This window comes from Nyctereutes procyonoides, unplaced genomic scaffold, assembly GCF_905146905.1.
Source record: "Nyctereutes procyonoides isolate TBG_1078 unplaced genomic scaffold, NYPRO_anot_genome, whole genome shotgun sequence".
Classification (NCBI taxonomy): domain Eukaryota; kingdom Metazoa; phylum Chordata; class Mammalia; order Carnivora; family Canidae; genus Nyctereutes; species Nyctereutes procyonoides.
The window spans coordinates 46719412-46745687 of NW_026575049.1; the positions used below are offsets into that span (position 1 = coordinate 46719412).

The following is a 26276-nucleotide window of genomic DNA, read 5'->3' on the forward strand; positions in this document are numbered from 1 at the left end:
TTAAAAAAAAAAAAAAAAAAAAAGGAAAATGAGGGATCCCTGGGTGGCGCAGCGGTTTGGCGCCTGCCTTTGGCCCAGGGCGCGATCCTGGAGACCCGGGATCGAATCCCACGTCGGGCTCCCGGTGCATGGAGCCTGCTTCTCCCTCTGCCTGTGTCTCTGCCTCTCTCTCTCTCTCTCTCTCTGTGACTATTATAAATAAATAAAAATTAAAAAAAATAAATAAATAAAAGGAAAATGAAACACACAAAGTTAAATTCCCCTGCTATTTAAATTATAGTAAGGAACCTAAAACCTTATTTAGTAATTATAACCAACACTCAAATATGCAAACTTTAATTACATGTTATGGGCCAGCTAGAGCAAAACGAGGAAAAAGGAGAAGTGAGGGCAGGGGAAAGCCACAGACTATAAGAGAGGAAGGCAAGAGGCAGGAAGTGAGGTGTAGTTCAGGAGTTGGGGCAGCAAGGAAAGGAGGGGGAGGCACCAACAGTGGGGTGGGGCGTTCAGGAGGTTCTGGGTGTCAGGTGATGTAAACTCCTGGTGATCTTCATCCTTAAACTTTCAGATGCCCCCTTTTGGAATGTGGGAGCCATGAAAGCCCACTGGAGTAGAATTGCTGAATGAAATGGGGGTTACCCAGTTAAATTAGAACTTCAGATAAACAATGGATAACCTTTTAGCATAAGTATGTCCCGAATATTGCATGGGGCATAGTTATACAGAAAATACTATTCATGGTCATTCTGAAAAGCAGATGTATAGACCTGAATATTTATTTATTTATTTTTTTTAAAGAGTTTTTTTTAATTTTATTTTATTATTTATTTATTTTTTTTATTTAGTTATGATAGTCACAGAGAGAGAGGCAGAGACACAGGCAGAGGGAGAAGCAGGCTCCATGCACCGGAAGCCCAACGTGGGATTCGATCCCGGGTCTCCAGGATCGCGCCCTGGGCCAAAGGCAGGCACCAAACCGCTGCGCCGCCCAGGGATCCCTAGACCTGAATATTTATCTGCTAAATCTAGCAACCCTATACTGGAGGTCAAACCATTCTTTGGACCAAAGCCCAATTGGCCAGGCCAGTATTTACACAGAGGGTGGGGGCAGGGGGCCTGTGGAGGGGACATCAAGTTGAAAGTCACTTTTAAAAATAAGGAGTGAAACAGCATAGAGGCTGGAGAGAAATCAGCAACTGGAAGAGATCAATCCTTGAGCTTTCTCCTCCTTGAGTTGTTTATTTCCTGCCATTCTTTTTCAGTACAGCTGGGGCTGTTGGCCCCTTTCCCTGCCAAGGGTTGCAGAGACTAGAAAAAGAGTAACTCTACACAGGGTTACATTGGGATTGTGGGTAACTTGGCCAGTGTGGGGCCTCCTGAAGATTCTGGAATATTCTGGAGGTTCTTAGGAGAGAGCAAGTTTACAGAACACTACAGAACAAGTAAAACCAAAACAAAACATAGTCCATAAGTTCTAGGGTGCTAAGTGAAAAAAAAAAATCTTTTTATTTTTTTAAAGTAGGCTCCATGCCCAGAGGGAGCCCAACACAAGGCTTGAACTCACAACCCTATCAAGACCTGAGCTGAGATCAAGAGTGGGGCCTTAACTGATGGAGCCACCCAGGGTGCCCCCTAAAAATAAAATCTTAAACTCAATTTTAATCACTATAACTTTCTGAGTGACAGGACTGAACCCATACCATCACACTCACGGGAAAGGGGCAATGAGACTGCCTGCCACCAGAAGCTCCAGGTTCACGCTATGCTTGCTAAGAGGACACAGGATGATGTTGGCAGGGGCTAGCCCTGCTGTCCTCACAAAAGGGCCACAGAGGTCATCTTCGGGCACAAGAGTTGCCAATCCTGAGTCCTGATCCATGGACTCTGGGCAGGACCTTGCAAGTTTACAAATCACAACAATTGAGAAGGCACCTGCTCACTACAGCCCCTGCTCTTTACTGTGACTGCACACTCGGCTGGCTCACCCATTTATGCCCTATGCCAGGTCCCTGTGGGCACCAGACTGAATTCAGGATATACAGCCATCCAGGCTTGAAAAAATTACATATTTATATATAATAACAGTTATTTTTTTCAGGTAACAATATGCCAAGGGTACCTTTGGATGTCGGTTCATATAGATCTACTCATTTTTTTAACTGCCTCATGGTACACACATGTATCATGTTTCTTTAATCCTTTGAGTTGTACATATATCTTTGCGCAAGTCCACTTATTTCCATAAGATATATTCCTCTGGAATTACCGGAATCAATTGACAGAAACATTAAAAATCTCTAAAGATATTAAGATACGATTAAGCTCCCTCCAAAAATGCACCGATTTACAGCCGAACCAGTAAGGCATGGGGAATCAGGGTGCTGTTAGTTGGTCAGCGTTTCTTTATCATTAGCAAGGATGAGTGTGTTTTGTCCTGTGTGTACCATTCTTGGCTGTTTTTAACTCCACAAAGTGCTGGGTTCTTATCTTTTGCCTCTATTTCCACTACCTTCACTTAACTGATTTTGAGAGAATTACCTGTTTTTAGGGAGGACACTTTACTTGTCCATGACAGTGCAAGCATTTCCTCTGAGGATGGGTTCATCTGCTCAAATACAGATAGCCCTTTTCATCTGTTTGGGGTGTGAAAGGAGTCTCTAATTTTTATTTTGTCATTGGCAGAACTTCTTTAGATTGTGTATAAATAAAAAATTGTGGCACTTTATTGTTGTATTTTTACTTCAAATGTCTAGTTTCCTTGCAGTTTGGTTAGAATGTGGCCTAGAAAGATTCCTACCTTGTGGAATTGAGATTTTTCTTAGGGGCTTGAAATATAATCAATTTTTGCACATTTTTTTGTACCTATTTGATATGGATGCTTATTTTCTGTCCACAGAGTACATTTTTTATACACATTTAAGCTTTAAAATATGGCATTCGAGTCCTTTTTAACCTTATTTATGTTTGGTCTGCTTGGCCTCATAAATTCTGAGAAAGGTGGGTTAAAGTATCCTACTGCGGTTATAACATTAACAAATTTTTCCTAATATTTCTTACAGTGTTTTTTGGGGGGGGGGTGAGTAGATTTTTTACCTAATGTAAAAAGGTTCATGTCTGTGACATATTCTTTGTTGACCATACCCTTTAATCACTATCATGGTCCAATTACCCCCCTTCCTCTTTCTATTCTTTTGTCTAAAATTTTAGTCTGCCTAATATTACTATTGCCACCCCTTTTAGTTGTCATTCGCCTGGAATAGTTTTGTTCATCCCTTTATTTTCAACCACTCCTTGTCATTTTAGGTGTAACTCTTATATCAATGTGGCATGTAGCTAAATGTGCTCCTTTGTTCCTTAGTAAGGGAATTCTAGGTGATGTGCCCAGGCCAAAATAATACATTCCTCTGCACATCTTACAGCTTAACAGGACCATGTTACTAAGTTGTAGCCAAGGAGAGGTACGCCGAAGTGCATTGTGGGACTTTGGGAGGGCCCCTTCAAAGGGAGTAGGCTAGAGCCCTTCACTGCTCTCCTTTCTTTCCCTTCTTCTCATCTGCAATGAGGATGGGATGGATTCCTAATGGAATTAGAGTATATTTTAACCCATTAGCTATATTATGCTGTATTCCTTTTTTTAATTTATAGTAACAGCTACATTAAGCCTGTCCTTATAAATGTCACCCATCTTCCCAAATCTCCCTGCCCACAACATCCACCACTCTAGAATGAGAACAGTGGGCTTTTAGTTCTCTGAGACTTGGCAATTATTCTCCCCCATGGGTTTGAGCCAGCCATTTCTGATCTAGGCCAATCTCCCCTCCTTCTCCCATCCCCAGGTGGCCAGCCCTGGTTCTTGCAGGCTATGTCAGGGGGCACTTTGCCTATTGGGACTGATATTTTTAAATTTCTGTGGTTTCTGGGGAGTAGAAGTTGTAAAATGGAGTGAAAAGAAACTGAAGTTTGAAATTTGGTGAACTCTCCCCTGCCCCTTACATGTGAATAATGACTTGCTGATAGAAGCGGCTTTTTCAAAGATGAAAAACAATCTAAGATTTATGGACGAGTCTGTTCAAAAAGAACCAGCACTGTTTGTAGCCAAGGTGGAAACGTCAGGAGATTCCTAGATCTATTCCGGTTGGAGGAAGGGAAGGACAGAGAGGAGCCTGGAGGGTGGCGGGGGGGGGGGGGGGGGGCGGGGAGAGAAGGAGAAAAGATCATGGGAGGGGTTGGAATTAGGCCAGAGAAGAACATGGGGTGGTGAGCACTGGGAAAGGTTTCTCATGTCTGTTTCCTAAGTTCTACAGCAACATGAATGCGACAACCATTTCTAGCAAATGATGGTGAATGAAACAAACGAGACTGCTTTGCTGGCATTGTTTTTATGAAGAACCATGCCACACACACCTTCTACATGGACGGCGAGGGAAGATGGGGGCCAGGACAACTGTACATATGGAGATGAATGAACTCTTTACAGGACACTGCTTCTAAAGATTCTGACCTCTTATTGTGAGCTTGGGAAGCCTTCAGGAAAATATTCCTGAGAGTTTTTCAGGGTCAAATCTATAACACTTGGCCAGAGTTCTGCTCCTTGTTGGACCAGTCTCTTAGAGCAACTGCTGTCCCCTGTCCCTCCAGTCCCTCCCCAAGAGGCCAGGGGTGGGGGCAGGGCCCTCCTGGGAGCAGTCCCAACACTGCATCTGGACAGCCTCCTGTGTCTTGTGGGTGCAGAGCCAACATTTTTGAGTGTATATTTATGACCACAGTTTCAAAGTATAAAAATAGAGTGTGAAAAATAAAAACAGAACTCACAAGCAGAGCCTCAGCCTCCCTGCTGGTTAGAGAGGTTAGAGAAATAATAGAACGAGAGTAACCAAATTGAACACTTGAAGAGGGCTCCCTCGCCTTGGCAAGGAGAAATCCAGGGCCAGACTTGCGCACACTTTCGTAAGTGCTGAAGGCAGCATGGCTCCCACTTAGAACGTCTGTTATCACTCCTGTCTCCCCTGGGGAGTTATTTATGAAGGAAGGTTTCCTGGCCAGCCTGCCAAGCAAGGCATCTTTCACAGGGACCGGCCCAGGCAGGAGGAGCTGAATGAAAAGCCCACAAAGGCTGTGGGTCGAGGTGCCACTCACTTCTGCTTCTTCAAACACACCCAAGCTGTAACTCAAAACCTGAAAACAACCCGAATCCTTCTCCAAACAAAAAAACAAATCTTTTATGTCAGGTTCCATATATTTTCCTACCTCCATTCCCCATCCCAGCTTCTCTCCACAGCAGAAATCAATTTGCTTAACAGAGAAAATTCTGGGGAGTTTGCCTTCTTGAAGCTCTCATTTGGAACAGATTAAGGAGGAGGCGGCACGAATATGATTTTTTTTCTTTTACTTTGAAACAAATTAACACACTTGAGACTTTGAGGCAGAACCACTATGCTCTATGTCTCGCTTTTAAAAGAAGAGGCGAATTTCATTTTCTGGCATAATGGGACTGCATTGCTTGGGGAGCCCTTGCCAACCCATTCTAATTAATTTATTATTTTTTAAAGCAGGCTTGATGCCCAGCGTGGAGCCCAACACGAGGCTTGAACTCACGACCCTGAGATCAAGACCTGAGCTGAGATCAAGAGTCAGACACTTAACCGACTGAGCCACCCAGGTGCCCCCACCCCATCCCAATTTAGCCTGACTCTGAAGACCCAGCATGGATCACTGGGCACCCTGGGGCTCACTTTGAGGATGGGCAGGAGCCTCCCACCCAAAGACAGCGGCTCACCTCAACCCCCATGTGCACATTCATCTCCAAAAACCATGCTGCTAGAGCAATACGTCAGCCTGATGTGAGCTACTCCAGAATTTAACACATGCAGCTTCACTGAGATGGAGATCCAGCCCTTAAAAAGCTTACAGTGTGGGTGGGATCCTAACTAAGAAACAATGTAAGAGCTAAACATTGTGGATCTGACAGAGAGAGAGAGAGAGAGAGAGAGAGAGAGAGAGAGAGAGACAGACAGACAAAGGCCTGGAGGCTTTGTGTAAAAGGAGGGCCTGGGGGCTGGACCTTGTGGAAACAGCCACATTTATGTAGGTCGATGACACACCAGGCACAAGGCCATATGGGTGAAAGCAGACAGGGAACGTGCAGGAAGAGATGGCCTCTAGGCTCTCTCCTCCATGTTCCTGTTCTTGGGTCTCTTCTAAGTGTGGTCTCCCCCACATCTCCATTAAAGAGATAGCTTTCTAGTAAATTCTGGCTATGGGTAATGCAATTGCAAAACCTGCTGTCTTGTTTTCTAAAAAAGTTTTTTGTTTGTTTGTTTGTTTTTTTTTGGCATTTTAGTTGATGTGTGTGGTCCTAAGAAATGTAATGGGGATAAGCAACTAAACTTGTCAAGCTGGTGAAAAAACTGAGATGAAAATCCTTATTGTTGATTACTAATTACTGCCTTTTCTTATAAAATGGTCACAGGAGTTACTAAAAAAAATATGGATGCCAATAAAGGGAAACCTATTGACTTTAGATGGAATAACACCCAAGAGGGCAGAGGCCCAAAAGTTAAGGCCAGAGGCTCTATCTCATTCATCTGTATCCTCAGCTGTTAGCAAGCAGTCAGAACTTTCCAGGAACTTAATAATTAGTGCCTGTGTGAAAATAAGAAGATCAGAAAGGGCGAGAAGTGAAGGTCCTATCTCCCCAAATCCATTCTTCCCTCCTTACACAAATAGACTCTTCACCTCTATACATGTCCACTTAATGCACATTTGTGAGCCTCCTTTGCTGAACCTTGTGACAAATGACTAAGTCCTGGATGATGAGACACCCCTGGAAGTGGTGTTTATAATGTCCAGGTGGGCTATCCTTTCCCTCCTCCCCACTCATTGGACTGTGGATATGCAGTGGGATGGCAACTGCTACCTTGGATCATGAGCAGAATGGTGCCTACTAAAAGCAGCCAAACACCAAGAGAGAAGTGTGTGTGTGGGGTCCCTGGTGATTGTGGACCATTACAGCAGCATACTGAGCCCCTCCCCTTTTTTTGAGAGAGAGAGAGAGAATGGGAAAGAGCATACACATGTGCAACTAGGTGCATGAGTAGAGGGTGGGGGTGAATGGGGCAGAAGGAGGAGAGAAAAAGTCTTAAGCAGGCTCCAAGCTGAGCATGGAGCCCAGTGCGGGGCTTGATCTCACGACCCTGAGATCATGACTTGAGCTGTAACCAAGATCGGATGCTTAACTGATTGAGTCACCCAGGTGACCCATGAGCCTTTTATGTGAGGAGAGTGAAATAAGCTAACTTGTTTAAGCCACTTAAAAAAAAAAAGATTTTATTTACTTGAGAGAGAGAGAGAGGGCGCACAAGCAGGGGCAGCCGCAGAGGGAGAGGGAGTCTGGCATGGGGATCATGACCCAAGCCAAAGGCAGACACTTAACTGACTAAGCCACCCAGGCATGCCTGTATATACCACTTTTAACTTGGGTCTCTGTTACAGGTGCCAAATCTATACCCTGACTAGAACACCAGTTGCTTCATGCTTGAGATCCCAAGAAAATACTTCAGAAAGTCTGTCTCAAGATATGCCCCAAAGTAAGATCCTTGGTTGTCCTTTACTAACTTGAGTACTTTGGCTGGAGGTAGGGGTGGGTGGAGAGGGAAATGGGGCAGGGGCGTGGGTGGAGGCAAGCTGCAGTCAGGGCCAACATTTGTCTCAGATCCTCACTTGATGCTCTCCACTCCTGTAGACCAACTTCACAAGAAACCACTTTTGAAAACCTGGATTACAGAACTACATGAGGATTTTCCGCTCATTTAGATGATGTAGGAGTGACCTGGTCAAAGCATATCCCCTACAATCTCATTCTTCTCATGACATCAGTGTACATGTTCATGTCCAAACTGCTTCTGTGTCCTCTTTACAGAGAGCCACGTTGAAAGGAGTCCTGACACACCAGCTCACACGTGTATACCCAAATGTACACACACACACACACACACACACACACACACTCACACACGCTCCATGTGTAGAGTAAAAATACACCCTGTGAAGCCCTGTCACCACCAGAGCCACCTCCCATTTTGTTCTGCCTACACGATCTTTTGGCATGTGGATTCCTGTAGTCAAAGGAGGGCCACTGGGGGATCCCTGGGTGGCTCAGCGGTTTAGCACCTGCTTTCAGCCCAGCGAGTGTGATCCTGGAGTCCTGGGATTGAGTCCCACATCGGGCTCCCTGCGTTGGAGCCTGCTTCTCCCTCTGCCTGTCTCTGTCTCATGAACAAATAAATAAAATCTTAAACAAACAAACAAACAACAAAGGAGGGCCGTTGGGAGCAAGGAAGCCTGGGTGATCAAGCTCAGAGACTTGAGAACAGAACTTGGAGGTTTCATGGGCAGCATGAGGGCTTTCCAGGCTCCAATGTTACTTTTCACAGCTCTTGGGATAACAGCAGGATGCTGAAGCATGAGAGGCTACTACAGGGCCCCACATATACTTTTTTGGGCAGTTATGTTCTCACAGTGCAGACTTGAACTCATTTGTTTTGGGGACCGGAGGAAGAAGGTCATCCTCTGGCCAGTCTGCAGGTGAGTGGACTTGGGTGGGAAAAGGGGTCATGTGCATGGCTATGTATAGATGAAAGGTGTGGAGGGATTGCTCAGGGAAGGCATTCTCCAAGGAGCTGGGGCAGGAGGGGAATGCGGCTGGCCAGTCCAGGGATGAATGAAGATGGGGACCCATCTGGTCATCCCGACAAAGAGGTGAGCCTAACTCCTGAGATTGGCTTAGGTTCCAGAAGGGAAATGGTTCACAATAGTCAGAAGACGAATCCTGAGTCCTGGTGTGGCCTAGCTGAGGAAAGTAGAGGCTCCTGAGGTCGGAAGAGGAAAGCACAGAGATTCTCTGTGAGGCTGGGGCAGGAGAATGAGGATCACCGGGCACTGGGCTTGTCCTGACCAAGCATGTCAGTGCCAGAGAGCTGTGGGCTGATCATCACCCTCAGGGATCAGTCACCTTGGGCCCAGGAAGCTTGGCTTTCGGGAGCAGCAAGAGTGGAGGCAAAATAATGCAAAACTGACCCTCATTTCCTCGAGAGGAGCCTGTTGTTGTCTCTCCAGGGCTTAGTCACCGGGAGGCCCTGGAAACAATCTCATTGCCCCAGCAACCAGGCCCAGTCAGGGTACTCAGTGGCAATGGCAACCCGCTCCCAGATTTAAGGCAGTATCATTAGTTAGCATCTGTCTTTGCACATCGGGGGCAGCTGCCAGTGACGCACTTGCCAAGACGCAGGTGAACGTCACGGCCAGGCTTTCAGGGACATGGTGATGGGGGAAGGCGGTCTGGTGCGAGGTAAGTGGGACTGCACCGGGAGAAGAGAGAACATACTCCTGAGAGGCTCCCTCCTCCAACAGCTGCTTCCCTTCACCTTCTGTCGAATTCTTGCTTGAGAAATTCCATCTAGTGTGAGACAGAAATGAAAAGGTGAGGGAGGGGACAGCTAGTCCAGGCTTTACCACTGTGGCCTTGCCTTAGCAGGTGCTCAATCAGTTCCTTGGTGCCACAGGTCCTCCTGGGAGTTAGAATCACAATTCCCAGCTTGTTGTGTTTCCTCCCCTGGAACACTATTGGCACTATGGATGAGCACCCAGAGGCCCTAAGAGCAGGGCCCCAGAGAGAGCAAGGCTGTGGAGTGTCAGGGCTCACCACAGGGTGTGGTTTTATTGCTGGGAGATGCCTGGTTTCACTCTGTTCTTCCCAGCCCTGTGATGCTGGAGTTCCTCCAGGCCCTCTCTCCAAGGCAGTGTTCGCTCTCCTCTGCCCCTACCCCACAGCTCCGACTTCACCCCTTGGCCCCATCCCAAGAGTCCAGAGTATTCTCAGGGGCGCCTCTACATTTCTGTCACTTCTGTAAGTTGAGGCCAGGGGAGCAGTAGAGAAGAGCTGCTCTGTCTCGGGAGGGTGGGGGAGGGTCTCTGTCAATTTAGACCTTTTCCTCCACTACTTATGTGACACTGGGACAATCATTTATCTTCCCTGGCCTTTGGTTTCTACATCTAAACCCTTCAGGTCCTGTGACCCCCATCCTTTAGGAAGGGGACTGGGAAATGGGAACAAATCAACCTTGATGGTGGACCTCCTGCCACCTCCCACTGCAGCCATCCACCCGTGCTGCCCCAACTCCTACTGCCTTCCCCGGGATAAGCTCTATCTGAGCTCCAGGATCCCCAAGCCATTTGCCTGGGTTGATTCTAGTGCCTTCCTTTCAAACCCAACAGTGAATTTAGAAGCCCTTCAGCATCCCTCTTCAGTTAACTCCTTGGCTCCAAACCTAGAGGGCTGGGTTCAGAGTCCCCTTCCTGTGTCAGAGGAAATAGTGAATGTGCAAGGCCTTTGTCCCTATGGAATCTGAGCTCTATCGCTGCTCACTACTTCTCTCCGCAGGGCCTGGGGTCCACTGCTTCAACTATGACCTTTAGCTGATTCGTATTTAAAATGGAGGCAAAGTAACATATCTCTGAGTGGCTGTGAAAATTGAAAGAAGCCAGAGGGCCTGCTGGGTGATGTTCTCCATCTCCCCACCCCTGCCACTGGCCTACTCAGAATGGGGAGGAGACTACTGCAAGAGGCCCCAGGATGAAGGGGCCTCCATCCTCAGAGCTGCCACCACCAGCTCTAGGCCTTCCAGATGGATCCATTTGGCGCAGGCCCGGTCTCCTGGCCGGGGCCTGAGGATCAACTGGAATTTTCCCCTGGCTGGCCACGTCCCAGCCCAGTGGGCTACTACGGATGGAATTCTTGCTCAAGAAATTCCATCTAGCGGGAGACAGAAATGAAAAGGCGAGGGAGGGGACAGTTAGTCCAGGCTTTACCACTGTGGTCTTGCCTTAGCAGGTGCTCAATCAGTTCCTTGTTGAATTACTGTCTCTGGGAAGACGTGGGGCCTAAGGTAGCCGACTGGGTCTCCAGAAACAAGGATCTGCCACCTCCAGGCCATTTCACAACAAAAAGAATCCAAAGAGCTCTGCCTCCCTTGCCTTTGGTTGCTTCTAAAATCACTGATCTTTTTACTGTGTTTAATTACTGTGATGGGTGCATTCCTCCATTCCTTTATTCAACTGATTGTTCAATAGTGATTTTTTTCCCCCCGAGCATCTATTATGTGCCAGGTTCTGGGAATACAGCAGCAAGCAAGAAGAGACAAAAATCTTGCCCTCTTGGAACTTTTATTCTGGTAGGGGGAGACAAAGAACAAAGTAAATAAATAGTAAAATAAGACAGTGAAAGGACTAAGCAGAGAGTTAAACCAGCAGACGATTGGGTGGGTACTCTAAACTGGCTTGTCAAGGCAGGCTCTCTGTGGAGATGACACTGAAGCAGAGATTGAAATGACAGGAAGGAGGTTAGCTGTGTGGGACCAGGGAAGACCATTCCAAGCAGAGGGAGTGGCTAGTGCAAAGGACCTGAGGCTGGAGTGGCTGGAGCAGAGAAAGAGAGGGAGAGAGTGTAGCAGATGAGGTTGGAGAAGGGCAGGGGTGAGGTCAGGTATGGCTTTATATGTTAGTTTAGGAGGTGGCTTTTATTCTGAGAAAGAAGGGAAGCCTGGTGGACAGGCAATCTGTAACTATTTCTTAAACGAATATGCTTGATGTCACCACTTTTGGCTTCGTACTTAAATACTAAGAGAAAAAAGCTGTGGACCATCTAGGTAGGTGTGAAGGAGGAACTGAGAAAACAATTCAGAGTTTAAGAACAGGCAAAAAGAAATGATGGAGGCAGGTCAGGCCTGGAAGGTGTGAAGGCTCATTCTACTGAGGTGATTATCTTATCTGGATCATTTTCTCCAGGAAAATGTACTTGGTATATACACCTCAGGTTACCCTCAAGGGGCTTGAAAGCCCTCTAAATCTGTGTTTGGGGCCAGGCTCTGGCACCACAGCACGGAGGAGACACTGTAGGGACAGCACATGTGAGCAGGTCAGGGAAGAACCCATAGGGAGGCAGAGGGAGGAGGGAGGCCAGACTCTGAGGGCTCTTCTTCCAGGACCACCTGGGAATTGAAAACAGCACAGGCCTCCACGCCCCCACCCCTCTCTTGGGCGTGTGGCTGGGTGGGCTGGAGGCCTTGGTGTGTAGTCCTAGAAGTTCTGGGGGTGGAGCTGCCTGTGACTCAGCCGAAGCCCCACAGCTCCGGGGCTTTGCTGACCGGGCGTTGCCGTGGGGCTGCTGTGTAATGTCAACGTGACCCGGCCTCCCTCCCTGCTTGCTCAAGGGTTGGAGCCTGTGAGATATGTTGGTGCTGTCGTGCTGTCTCTCGGGCTCTGTGTGGGTAGCAACCGTGCACGTGTGCATGTGTGCGAGGAGGTAGGGGCATGGGTGCCGGGGGAGGAATACAGTTTGGGGGAAACTGGGCAGATGTTGGGTCTTTTGTTCTTCACCATGCCCTAGGCTAGATGACTTGCAATTCTTCCCACAAAGCCACCGGCCTACGGCCCCATCTTCTCACCTCTGACTCTCGCTTTTTACCTTCTGTTCCTGGTCTGCTCTTTCACCTCCCTGCTAAGCTGCGCTGTTACTCTGGAATCTCCAGGGCTCCCCATGCCAAGCACAGAGACTCCTGTTGTGTCTCCCCTGCTGCTCCCTGGCCCCGCAGCCTGAGGCCCAGACCTGAGAGGTAAGGGTGAGGAAGAGCTGAGCACTACAGGGCGGCCAGCTCTTAGCCTGCAAGACCCGGGCAGTGGGTCACTTAGCACTGCTGCTCCAGTTGCCCCTGGAGCGGATTCTCGCACGGAGGGTCAGGCTGCCTGTTCTGGAGCACTCTCTCGGTTCAGAGGGCACTAATGTCCTCAGGATCTCAAGACTGACCAGGCAGTTCCTGACTGTTAGGCAGCCTACTGTGGTCAAAAGGCAGTCCATCAACACAAACTGAGCACCCACAGTGTATGTAACAGGAGAATATCTAGCTCGGGGGCTGGTTGGGAAGACAAAGCTACATAAAGCACATGAAAAGGAAAATACTAAGAGAATAGACAATGAAGGGCGATGTGGGGTGAGGCAAAGACAGCAGGGGTTCAGAGAAGTGGAGATCCTGGGAAGCTAGGGTGGTGGAGGTGGGATTTAAGGTGTCACTACAAAGGATGAGCAGAAGTTTTACATGATTTTTTGTGGGGAAGAGGCCTGGTGAGAGAAAGGGATTGGAATTACTCGGAGCCAGGCCTCCAAGGAAAAGAACAACCAGCTGTGCTTGTGCAGGTAGGCTTGCTTCTCTTTTCCTGTGTGTGTGTGCGTGTGTGTGCGCGCGCACATGCGCCTGTCCATCTCTCTTTCTTAAAAGTCCTTTATACTTTTTTACATGAGAAATTGCTACCCAGAAGTCATCCTTCTTGAACCTAAATACTGACAATGGGTATGGGGTCTGGAAGCCCTTCAAATTTCTCCCTGTTGCTCTCACCCAGAACTCTGTCTGACTAACTCGAGAATCACACAAATTTAGTGAGTTAAGTGTAAATACTGTCCAGGTTGGTCCCTCTGCAACTCACACCCAACGGAAGCTCTGTTCAAGTGGAATCCAACATGAAATCCTGATGTGAACAGGACCAGCATGAGTGAGCTGCTCTGGCAAGAGCGGGGAGCCCAGGGAGGCAGGAGCCGCAGAGCTGATGGCCTTCAGTGTCTCCTGCTCTGGAAACTGCAGCTTTTTCCAGAGCATTCCAAGGCTGGAAGTAGGGGTCCGAGCAGGGTAAGGAGAAGATGGAGCCTTACCTGGAGCCCTGCCCATACCCTTTCTTGTCCTAACTGCAAGTTTCAATCCCTTCTTCCTGAGTCCAGAAACACCATTTCCACCGTCCCTCTCAGAGCACTCGGTGGCTGATCTAGGAGTAGGGAGCTAGAGAGGGTGGTGCTGCTGGGGCTTCCTTAGGTCATGCTTGCAAAGCTGGGCTCCCTGGGGACACTCAGAGAGTTGTTGACGGGCTGTGTGTTTCACTTGCCAGGTGACCATGCGGGATGAAGCATGGGGTTATTTTCACCAGGCCTCCCAGGATCATTAACCAACGGATGCCACAAATCTACACCTGAAGCCAGCCGTGGGCAAAGTGACAAGCTAGGGATGCGGTCTGAATGACTGGTTTAGCACTTGCCTCTTCTGTGCCTTCCAGAACCCGCACTGGGGCTCCCAGGATAACTGCGAGGTGTACCAGACAGGGCAGGGCCGAGCTGTTCCTGCAGCAGGTAAAGGCCCCCTCTTGCCCTCTCAGTTTCCATCACCCATCTCCCCACGGCCTGAGGAATACTCTGTCCCAGATCACAGTGTCTTGTAGTCTCCGTCCCCTTCCCGATTCCTGGTAGTTTCACTTCCTGGGAGGTGACGGCTCAACTGCTCTGTCAGTGCCAGAGGCGCATCCGGGTGTTTCTCCAGGGTCACCTCACAGGTTTGAGGCCCCAGAGCCCTCTCTGCTTTCCCTTCTCGCCCACTCCTGCCAGCACCAGCAGTCGACCTGCCATGCTCTCCCCTCCCATCTCCACCGACAGCGGCTCGGGAGGATCTTTGCTACCCGCTCCCAGCTGGCCTCCCTCCTGGACCCCAGCCCAGGTCCCCTGGCACACAGCTGCTAGAAAAAGCTCCTCAGACATGCCACTGGCAACACTGCTCCCCGCTTTAGAGCCCTCTCCAGCCTCCTATCACCTATAGAAGGAGACCCTTAACTTGGCGTTCAGAATCATCCTAAGAGAGTGTGCTTTCTCTTCCACCCCACTCCCCTGGCCTCTGCCTGTTCTGGCCATGTGGCCCCCTAGTCGGCTCCCAAGCTCTCCCCGACTCTCCCAAGTTCTGGCTCTATCTTCTTCTGCATTGTAAAGCTCCCCTCTGGGTCCCATTTACCCTGTCTTTTGGGCCAGCCCACTCTCAGGGACCTCCCTAGACCACACAGTCAAGATGCACCTTGCATATCCCTGTGCACCCAGCACACTACTCGATAGTGTACGTGCAAAGCTCTCGGACCACGTCTAGCCCTCACTTATAGGATGGGGTCTCAGAGGCAGGGAGTCCTTGTGTTTTACTTTATTCTTAGGAGGTAAAGCGAGAATTATTATTGTTATTATTTACAATATTTAACCTTCTCAAAGAAAACATTAAATATTGCCATGATTTAATAATATTATCCTGTGGCATTCATTAAACCATTGACTTGGGAACAAAACTAAGGACATGTGTTTTCAAGCTATTCAAGACTCAATAGTGATGATTAACTTTGGACACCGCAGAGCAAACCATTAGTAGTGTAGTCTACAAGATCCCTGCATGCTGAAGGAATGAGAAAAGTTACCATCAGCCACTTGATATCCTTAAGAAATGTCAAAACAAGACAATATTGTTCTCGTGAATCAGCTGGCTGAACTTCTGACTAAAGCGAAAAATCAGGGGTGATCCTCAGCCTTCAGCTACTTTTCAGTTCCAAACAGAAAGATATATATTTTTTTGCTTGAGAAAACCAAGCTGTATTACAGAGGTTCTGTCTAAGTACCGCTGCCAGGCTGAACAAGGAACACATGAGAAAGTGGTGAGCGAGTGTCCCCACACAGTGATATTATGTTGCTGAGACCTTTGAGGAATCTGGCTTGGGTCTGATTTTTTTGGACGCAAAAATTCACTCAAAATGAGTAAAACAAAAAACAAAAAACAAAACAAAACAAAACGGGGGGAGTGGGTGGGTAGGATGCTTTCATATAACTTAGGGGAAAGGAGTCACGACATGGGCTGAATTGTTGGTAAACCAGTCAGATGGTCTAGCAGTATATGCTGCGTTGGTGTTTTCAAGTTGTGGAACTGGATATTTTAAAAAACATTTTATTCTGAAATAATTTCAAATATACAGAAAAGATGCAAGTATAGTAACCCCATATCTGTGCTCACTATTTACATGCACACACAATTTTTTTCCCTGAACCATCTGAGAGTATGTAGCAGGTGTCGTGCCTCTTTTATGCCATATATTGCTGTTGTAGATTTCCTAAGAACAAAATATTTTCTTACAAAACCACAGTACAGTTATCAAATACAGGAAATTTAACATTGATTTTAATCTACAGACAATATTTCAATATTGTCAGTTCTAGAAATTTCCTGTACAGCTTTTCATCCCTCTAGCACAGGACCTGGTCCAGGGTAGCACACCACATTTAATTATTATAGAATTCTTGTCTTTTTCTTTTTTTTTTTTAATTTTAATTTTTTTTAAATTTATTATTTATGATAGTCACACACAGAGAGAGAGAGAGGCAGAGACACAGGCAGAGGGAGAAGCAGGCTCCATGCACCAGGAGCCCGACGTGGGACCCAATCCCGGGTCTCCAGGATCGCGCCCTGGGCCAAAGGCAGGCGCTAAACTGCTGCGACACCCAGGGATCCCTCTTGTCTTTTTCATACCTCTTTTTATGGGCCAAGGCGAGGAATACAAAAATAGGTAGTCTTTTACATTTATTCTTCCCTCAGAGGCTTTACACATGGATTTTTACGTGTGAAAGGCACTCAATATATGATTATTGGTTTGTATTTCTTGAGGAAAAATTCAAACTAATAGGAGGAAGACTGTGTTAATACACTTTTACTCTAGATGAACTTGGGAGAAATTCTGAAAGAAGTAAAAAATAGGGAACAGTTATCAAGATTAGGAAGGAGTAAGTCCACTGATGAGTTCCAGGATGTAATAACCTTTCCCATTTTTGGTGGAGAGGGTCCTAGAGAGATCTGGTGAGTATTATACTCCACCAAATATTTACTGAGCACTTGCTGGATGCTCTGTGTGTCCTTCTAAGGGAAACACACAGTAGGAAAAAGGAATGAATCACTAACGGCAGAATTACATACCCAGGAACTCTGACAGGGTGGGAAAGGGGTGAGGAGAGGGCAGCTTGCACATCACTACCAGATCAAACTGTGTCTTCCCACTGAGAGGCAAAGCTGGTCCTGATCAAATGTGCTCTGGAGCAGCATCACAAAGAGATTATTAAAAAACCAGCTTTTCCCATATATGCCACTACAACAGAAGACTCTGGTACAAGGAAGTTCATATTCCAAGGGAAGCCCCCAAGATCCCCAACCACTGGGATGAGGAGCCCAGAGTTCGTTACAAACCCTATATGGCTATTCCCTTTCCCATTCTGCTATCAAGGTAAACTTCTTTGTTTACAGAGGCCTGTGATCTCTTGCCTCCAAATGGTGTTCTTGCTTCTCCTTGGAATGGCTGACCCAGAGATCTTTTGTGACAACCCTAGTGAAGGGAATCCAAGTCCACCAGGGCAGTCACCCTCCCAGCTGGCCACTTGTCCAGAGGTGTGACCTTGCTTCTATTCCAAGTTAACTTGACTCACACGCATCTGTTTTTATCACAGGCAAAAATTAATAGAAGTACAAAATGATAGAGCTTTGATTCCCAGGTTATGTAGCCACACAGATAATCAGGACTTAGCCTTATTTAAAAAGGATGGCAAAAAAAAAAAAAATGTAGTTAGTAAAAAGCACTGCCTATTAGATTTCTGTCTTTGAAGACAATTTTTCTCTATGATGTCTTAGAGCAGGGGTCAGCAAATCTGGGCAGCAGCCTATTTCTGTAAGTAAAGTTTTACTGGAACACAGTCATGCCCACACATTTATCTGTTGTTTAGGGCTGCTTTCCCATCAAAACAGCAGAGTTGAGACAGAAACCAAATGGCCACCAAAGGCTAAAATATCCACTCTCTGGCTACTTACGGAAAAAGTGTACCAACTTCTGTCCGGGAGCAATAAGCTGCTGCAAAAGGGTAAGAATGAGGTACCTGTTGATCGGCAGGTGTTTTCTTGTGACATTGCGGTCACTACCGTTCCCGTGGCTGCATCTCTGACAGCTTGCTCCTCACTCTGCAGGAGGGTGAGGACACATCTCCAGAGAGCAAGTGTATCCTGCAATCCTAAGAAGACCAAAAGGGATTCAAATGACCTATGGTTCAATTTATAAGCAGGTACAAATAGTGCTTTAAATCCATGGTGGAAGACAGCAGTATTTAATGGGTAACAGTCATTCTTTTCTTCCTGGGTATTTCAAGAAAGGAAGACTTGGCAGTCGGATAAACACGGGAGAGAGAGGGCCCTAAGGGGGCAGTTTGGAAATGTCTGTCTTTTTGAGGAGGAAGGCTTCTGGAGGCAAGCAGCCCAAGGCAAGGCCCCCCAGAAGGTGCGGCACGGCTGACTAAGGCCCTGGCCCCAGCTGTCCACAATGACTCATGATTCTCAGGAATGAAATTTTATGCATCAAGAATGCTTTGGGGAAACTAGCCCAGTGTTAATTTGAGTGACTGCTGGAGCTTATAAATTCTGAAAGCAAAGTTTCAATCAAGATTATACTTTGGGGGGACCCTGAGTGGCTCAGTGGTTGAGCATCTGCCTTCAGCTCAGGGGGAGGGTGATCCTGGAGTCCCAGGATCGAGTCCCACATCCGGCTCCCTGTGGGGAGCCTGCTTCTCCCTCTTCTTATGTTTCTGCCTCTCTCTCTATGTCTCTCATGAATAAATAAATAAAATCTTAAAAAAAAAAAAAGATCATACTTTGAGGTGGTGGTGGTAAGAACTGAAGAGGGCAGGGAATCATCCATGATAGCCTGGGACGAGTCTGTGTGGGGCCTGCTATCTGACCACCAGAGTTCCTTGGGCAGGAACTCTGTGTGGTCCCTGTGCCAGGTGCTGCTATGGTCAATGGGAGAGGAAAAGACAGTATTTGTTCCTGAGCAATAGGACACAAGACAAGGAGAGGTCAGGGATGGAAACGTGTGGCTGTGCCTCATGGAAAGGGTATGTGCTGTCCAGGGGGTGGGCCCAGGCTTGGGCAGAGTCACAGTGGGTAAGCCACAGGAAACCATCACTCCATCATCCCTAACCTTTCGATGGGGTACCTACCCTGTCCTACGAAGTCTCCTTAGACTACCCAACTACTCTCTCTCTCATCTGCCTGCAGAGAACCTGGTAGCAGAGTTTACAGGGCGTTAGTCATACCAAGAACAGCAACGTTCTCTCTGGGGTTTTGTTCTCTCTTTTCTGTTTTAAATCTGGCTTTAAATTTTATGCAGTCTTTCAGAATCTATCCATTCTAATTGTTCTTTAGGGTTTAATATTTTCCTTTCTTAATATTTGCTTCTTTAAAGCTTGGTCATTTATCCCCACTGAGATCTTCAGTCTTCTTTCTTTAGTCCATTTCAATTTTTCTTTTTCCTTAAATGACTGCTCTGTCCTTAACTTGTCCCCATGCACTTTCATGTCTGTTGTCTCTCAGTTCTGTACCTATTTGTCACACTCTTATAGCCATCACCACCACTGGCCTTCTTCCTCATTACCTATAATGCTATAACCGGTTCCAGAAATTAATTATGAACCATGGCTTTTAACTAGTACATTTCACTCAGCATTCTAGGTTATTCTACATACATTTTGCCTGATATGAGCTAGCATTACAGTATCCAGAGTCACCCAGAAAATGCTGTAAATGATATACTAATTGGAGAAGCTTCATCAAAACTTTTGGTGAAGTTTTTTTTTCTTATTCCTCTGGGTCTGATGATTAAATCACCGTCAATGGGGCAGCCCAGGTGGCTCAGCGGTTTAGCGCTGCCTTCAGCCCAGGGCCTGATCCTGGAGACCTGGGATCGAGTCCCATGTCGGGCTCCCTGCGTGGAGCCTGCTTCTCCCTCTGCCTATGTCTCTGACTCTCTCTCTCTCCTTTCTGTGTATTCTCATGAATAAATACATAAAATCTTAAAAAAAAAAATCACCATCAATGAAGGCCCCTTCTAGTCCTCCTTTGGGTCTAAGAAAAATGCCTGGAAGTCACTTAGAAGAAAGAATTAAAAGGATTATCAAAGACAACTTTGTTTCCCAGGGAGATCCAGGGATGAGACATTTCACTGGTCTGAACTGTGCTGGCTTAAAATCTGAATCTCACCATCTAAAAAAACAATTATATCCTTTCTCCACAACTACACTGACAGCTCCATGGATGCTGGGACTGTGGCTCGTTCTTATTCTTTGAATTTTCCATTCACATTAACCTCTATGGAGTCCTGTTGAGTTACTTCCTAAACACTCCTTGAGCCTGTCCTTTCTTCCTCCTCAATGCCCTGGCTTCACCCTGACCATTCCTTTCTCACCAAGATCACTGCATCAGGCTTCCTGGAAGAGATGACAGTTAGGCTGAGTCTTGAAAGACAAACAGAAGTTATTCAAGCAGCAGTTTGTCTCAAGGACTGTTCCCTGCCAATGATGTATGGAGCCTGTGTTGGGGAATGTGGCCGATGAGCAGGGAGGGCTGAGCAGGGTATTTAGATTTTAAATCTAAAATCTAGATTTAGATTTGGGAGGGTATTTAGATTTTATCTTGAAGGCAATGGGAACCCACTCAACGGCTTTAAGAAGTGGAGTGAAATGATCAGTTCTGTATTTCGGAAAGACCACACAAGCTTTTGGAAGCATAAGGAGAATGGCTTTGGGGGCAAGGCTGAAAGAAAGAGGCTGGTTAAGAGGCTCTTGGTGAAAAATGAGTTAGGAGGGTGGGCGGAACACATGTGAAAGATGCAAAAGTATGGTGCACATGGGTCAGTTTCATCTTCCCTTCTTTTCTACTCTGGAGTATCTATTCACACTTTTAACTCATTTGGTGCAACGGGCTTCCCCTAGCCCAGAGCACTTACCAAGAACGGGATGGAGGGTGGTAAGCAAGAATGGTGTGGTGCTGTTGAGGGCTTCGGCAGCAGCCAGCCTGGACTCTGTGGGAAGGTGTTCTCCACAGGATGAGACAACCAACTGAACCCACTGCTTCAGTGTGGGGGCCACTGAGTCCCTGGTCTGAAAGCACAGAGTGTATGACAGTTGAGCAGACGCAATTAAGGGCTGACATGGAACTAGGTACGAGCCACCTATACCACATGGGGTCTGCAAATTAGCTCTTACTGCAGGGAAGAAAGGTTTTTGTAGTTGCTTTTCCAACCCAACTAGGGAGAAATAAACAAGCCCAGGGAAGAAAATGTGACTTGTCTTTCAGTAATACTGAGTCACTAAAACTAGTAAGCAAGTTCCTGGAGTCTTTCTGACGCAAAAAAAGGGTACCAGAACATTGGTGTATTTGATAGCTTCAGTAAAGACAAGCCTTTTGGGAAAAGACCACGGCAGCAAATAATACCATTGTCTTCAATAACCTGATGCTCCTTCTTTTTCTTTTTTTAAAGATTTATTCATTTTATTGGAGAGAGAGAGAGTGACAGAGATAGTGAGAGAGAGCATGAGCAGAGAGGAGAGGGAGAAGCAGGCTTTCTGCTGAGCAGGGAGTCCCATACAGGGCTTGATCCCAGGACCCTGAGATCATGACCCAAGCCAAAGGCAGATACCTAACTGACTGAGCCACCCAGGCATATCCCCCCCACCTCCACCCCTCGTCCCCTACCCCAGGTTCCTTCTATCTTAAGGAATAGAACCTTAGATTTTTGGCTGGGTGCGTAGGCACCCAGCTAAAGACTACATTTCCCAAACGCCCTTGCACTTGAGAGTAATATGTGAGTAGGTTCTGATTAATGGTGTATTATTTTTAGGTCAAGCCTTAGGAAACACATGTGACCTTTCCTTCTTGGGTTTCTCTTCTCCTGCTACCTGAACAAGGACAAGATGGTGGAAGCTGGAGCCACCATCTGGGGCCATAAGATGGAAGCCATGTTGAGAATGGCAGGACAAGAAGGTACAAGAGCCTGGGGGCCCAATATTGTCAAGCCACTCTATCTGCTTTGACTGCTGTGATCTAGTTTAAGCCACTGTATTTAAGTGTTTCTGCTGTAACATTTAAAGCAGTATCCTAACATTATTGTTTAAACAAAGCTCTATTTTTTTTAAAGTAACAGCTTTTTAAAAATTGAGATACAATTCACATGATACAATTCTCCTATTTAAAGTATATAGTTGAGTTTTTAGTATACTCATAGGTTTGTACACTCACTACTAGTCAATTTTAGAACATTTTCATCACCAAAAAGAGAAATCCTGTACCCTTTAGTTACCAAAACCCTCTCTGCCCCATCTTGTAAATTCCCCACTCACAGCCTTAAACCATTAATCTACTTTCTATTTCTATGGGTTTGCCTATTCTGGACATTCCATATAAAGTGAACCATACAATATGCGGTCTTTTGTGACTGTCTTCTTTTCTTTAGAATGTTTTTAAAGTTCATCGACGTTATAGATATATCAGCACTTCATTACTTTTTTGTGACTGAATAATATTTTATTGAATGGACATACCACATTTTGTTCACCCATTCATCAGTTGATGGACATTTGGATTGTCTCCATCTTTTAAACCCTGGTTTTCTATGTATTCTAGAAATGGGATTATTGTTCAAAATATACTTTACTTCCCCGATTAAAGAAGCCTCTTGGGATCCCTGGGTGGTTCAGTGGTTTGGTACCTGCCTTCGGCTCAGGGCGTGATCCTGGAGTCCTGAGATCGAGTCCCGCATGAGGCTCCCGTCATGGAGCCTGCTTCTCCCTCTGCCTGTATCTCTGTCTCTGTCTCTGTCTCTCTCTGTGTCTTTCATGAATAAATAAATAAAATCTTAAAAAAAAAAAAAGAAGTCTCTTTAACTGTTCAAAATAACTGTTAATGGGCCTCTGTGGAACTAAACTGATGAGCATCTTAGACCTTGAGGAAGAGGCTGACTCCTAATGTACAAAAAAACTCAGGTCTCTCTGGGAACTTCCTTCATGTGTTTTTCTATGGTTTTGTTAATTTTTCTCTCCCTGGAAATCTCCCAATTTTATCAAATGTTTCATTCGAGTATCAAGTACTGCCTTTAAGAAGCACATGACTACTGGTTAGTAGTAGATGAAAACGTAGACGCCTGTAGATGAGAACGATGTCTTTTGGCAGATGGGATAGGCTGCCCTGTGACTATTTGCTTAGAACTTTTTTCCCTCTGGGCTGTAGTTTTTTCCAGCAAATCCTCTCCCTTCCTACAAACCTCTCCCCTTTAAACCCCCAATACATACCACTGACTTTTTTTTTTTGCTCTTTATTTCTCCTAGTGACCAGCAAGCTTTGGCCTCTTGGCATGTCTCTGAATGACCCAAGGAAACCATGGATCTGTTTAGTTCTCACCCTTTGTCCCCTCTGCCCAGTCCCTGCTCTCTGAACTCAACGACCTCCTCTGTGAAGTCTTCTCCTTAGCATGCCTACATTCCCTTCCTCCTCTGGATTTCTTGGGCCTCTTTCCTAGTCATGATCTAAAGCTCCTTCTCACTCATGACACTGTCCCTCCATCCCTGTCCATCTGATCTCCTGCACCTCTGGCTATGCCACTTTACCATAAGGAACTGGAATCTGCGATGTTATGCTGCCACTATGATAGTATGGTCACATGTAACCAGGAGCTTCAGGTAATTTTACTGTAGTATCAACTGCCTTCTACTTTTAATAATTCTCTCACGGCAGCTTTCTCATATGCCCCTAAGTATACATGTAGTTGTCTTAGGGCATCTTCCTAGGAAGCTGTTTTGGTTACTCTTGTTCCACCTCTCCCCTAAAGGACATGTGAGAGAGATAAAACACATCTGGGCCTCCATCCAAAGTCAGCTAGGCCATGTTCTGGGGAAATAGTTAACCCTTAGGAATGTATTTTCATACTTAGTTGGCCAGGATGCAATCCTAGTGACTTGCTCACTTGTTCTTTAAAAAAAGGGTACCTGGGTGGCTCAGTCCGTTAAGCAGTTGCCTTCTGCTCAGATCATGAACCTGCAGTCCTGGGATTGGGCCCTGCGTTGGGCTCCCTCCTCAGTGAGGGAGACTGTTTCTCCCTCTGCCCCTCTCCCAACTTGTGCTCTCTTACTCACTCTCTCTCTAATAAATAACTAAAATCTTTAAATAGAAAAAAAAAAAGGGTTTGGGCATGTGTGTGAATGTGTGAGTGTGGGTGTGGATGTGTTGTAGGAGAGGAGGTTGTGTTACCCTCACGGATTCAAATCAAGTATGCCCAGGACAAGAAAAAAGAAATGCTGACTCAGAAAATTTTACATAAGTTATACCCAAAGTGAAAAACCAAAAAGAATAACATTTTTGTAGAGGCTGCGCATACATGACTCAGTGATTCTGCTTGCTGAGACAGTTCACCTTTGTCGACACCTTCCCAGTAAAGAAGAGCGCAAAAACCCAGACCCTAGGCCAGAGGCCAAATCATCCTTACCTCCTCACACATCTGTAGGTAGTGGGCAATCACTCTGGAGGCAAGTCTCAGAGCTACACTTTGAACTTCAGACCTAGACAAAGTAAGCCAAAACACACAAAAAATAAACCCAAATATACTTTATATATGGATGGGTTTTTGCAGATAGTCTGTAATCCATTCCATCGTGAAAGGTGGAAAATGCTCACCTCATGGCCATACAAATGCCTCCAGAGGTAATTACCATTTGGTTATTAATGTGAAACTCTGACATCATTGTACGGCTTGAGCTTAGAACATGCTCATGAGATTCAGAAGGAAACCCAGAACCCAAGCCCTTAGGGGAGGACTGTGCTCAAGTTCATTATGTAAATGACTGCTGGGATGGAGCACGTGTCACACTGAGGTTGCACATGGAATACAGGGGCAAACCTTTCATTGGAAGCAATATCCATTGTCCAGATCAGGAACTCCTTTGGGGTGAGGTGGATACAGCGCTGCATGTGGGAAAGCCACTCACTGGGGTCCATGCAATGGAGAATTTTCAATATCTGCGTGTTAAAAAAAAAAAAAATTATTTAGGAAAAAGTCTCCAAAGCCAAATAATCATCACTTATACCAATAAGGGGGTCTATCTTTCAAAAAGCTTCACAGACTTCTTATTTCTCCCTTACTATTTTTGGGAGACCAAGACAGGGTAGAGCAGTGACACACCCAAGGGACCTAGGTGACCTGAGATCAGAGTCTAGATGCCCTGATTCCTAGGTCAGTGCCCTTTCCTTTCCTTTCTAGGTGGCCATCTGTCCCCAAATAGCCACACTGACAAAGACTACCCTCTGCCACAGTCTGTAGCCAATTTTTAATGCTGCATTTCTTACAGCACTGAGTAGCTTCCTGTCAATCTCTGTCTTGGCTTACTGCCATCATCATTACCATCGTTATCATTTTTTAGTGCCCTTCCATGCATGAGGCCATGACAAACACTATATGAAGAGCATTCTTGCCCACTGGATGCTGTACCTTCTTCCTATTGCTCCTGGAGAAGCCCAACCCAATCCGTCTAGGTGATCTTGTTATGGTGAAGGGGACGGTCAGTACGCCAGAGACTTTACCTTGCAGAAGCATTCTGGGTGATTTTCCTTCACAGCCAACATCAAGAATGTCTCTCCCATATTCCGCTGCAAAGGTGGCAGCCCCTTCTCTCCTAATCCCAAGGCTGCTGTTGAGAATCTTTCCAGCAGGGCTTCTAATGTCAGCAGGCGCACTTCAGGGAAGGAAGACTCCAGCAGCTGAGAGAAGGATATGGGAATGTTCCCTGCCTGCTCTCCAGCCTGAGCTGCCACTGCCGCTGTGGTGATGGCTAGTTTGGTGAGACTCTGGAGGTACTGGGGCAGGCCTGGCACCGTGAAGGTATAGGTGAATCCCGTTATCAGCTCTGATCCTGAGATGATCCTTCTGACATCCTCCCAGAAGCCAAGACACTCCACAGCTAAAAAAGACAAAAAAAGTAAAGGAAAAGAGGTAATCACTTTATTCAAAGTTCCAAAAGGACAAAGGAGAATGCAAGGCTCTGAGTACACGGGGTGCACTACCAGGAGCCATTCTTGGATAGATTTCACAGGAATGATGTAATAAGTGACTAGCCCACCTATGTTCAGAAGTCTGAAGACATGAGCCACAAGTCTGAACCTAAGTGGGCTAGTCACTTATTACCTTTTCCCAGAAGCAATTTCTGTTTAGGTAATTCATAATGTCTCCCCCAGAGGGACAAAAGGCTCCTGGATCAGAGAATGTGCTCCTGGCACCCCTTCCCAACATTCAGTATTATGGACTCAGGGACCTCCTGAATCACTAAGCCTCAGAGTTGAGCAGGATAAAAGCACATCTAGTCCAAACTTCCTTTAGGGGCTCAGATTCCTCTGTAGCACCTTTCCTTGGAGGCTCCTGATCCACTCCTACAGTGACTCAGAGCTCATAAGACAGACTATTCCACTGTTAGTAGATCCAAGTGTCACTGAGTTGTTTTGAGACTTTCTACTCACTGGCCTAATTTGGCATTTTAG

General features: G+C 46.4%; 1 protein-coding gene across 5 annotated transcripts in view; it reads right to left on the minus strand.

The window, feature by feature from the left end:
• Positions 1-26276, minus strand: part of THADA (THADA armadillo repeat containing) — a 327892-nt gene that overhangs the window by 36135 nt on the left and 265481 nt on the right. For 4 of the 5 annotated variants that reach the window (XM_055328918.1, XM_055328919.1, XM_055328920.1 and 1 more), the window contains exons 33-37: positions 25326-25702; positions 24646-24764; positions 24235-24307; positions 20704-20857; positions 17807-17938 (exon numbers count right to left, since the gene is read on the minus strand). In XM_055328918.1, the coding sequence (XP_055184893.1) occupies positions 17807-17938; positions 20704-20857; positions 24235-24307; positions 24646-24764; positions 25326-25702 (855 nt within the window). The other variant, XM_055328921.1, reaches the window with a different exon arrangement.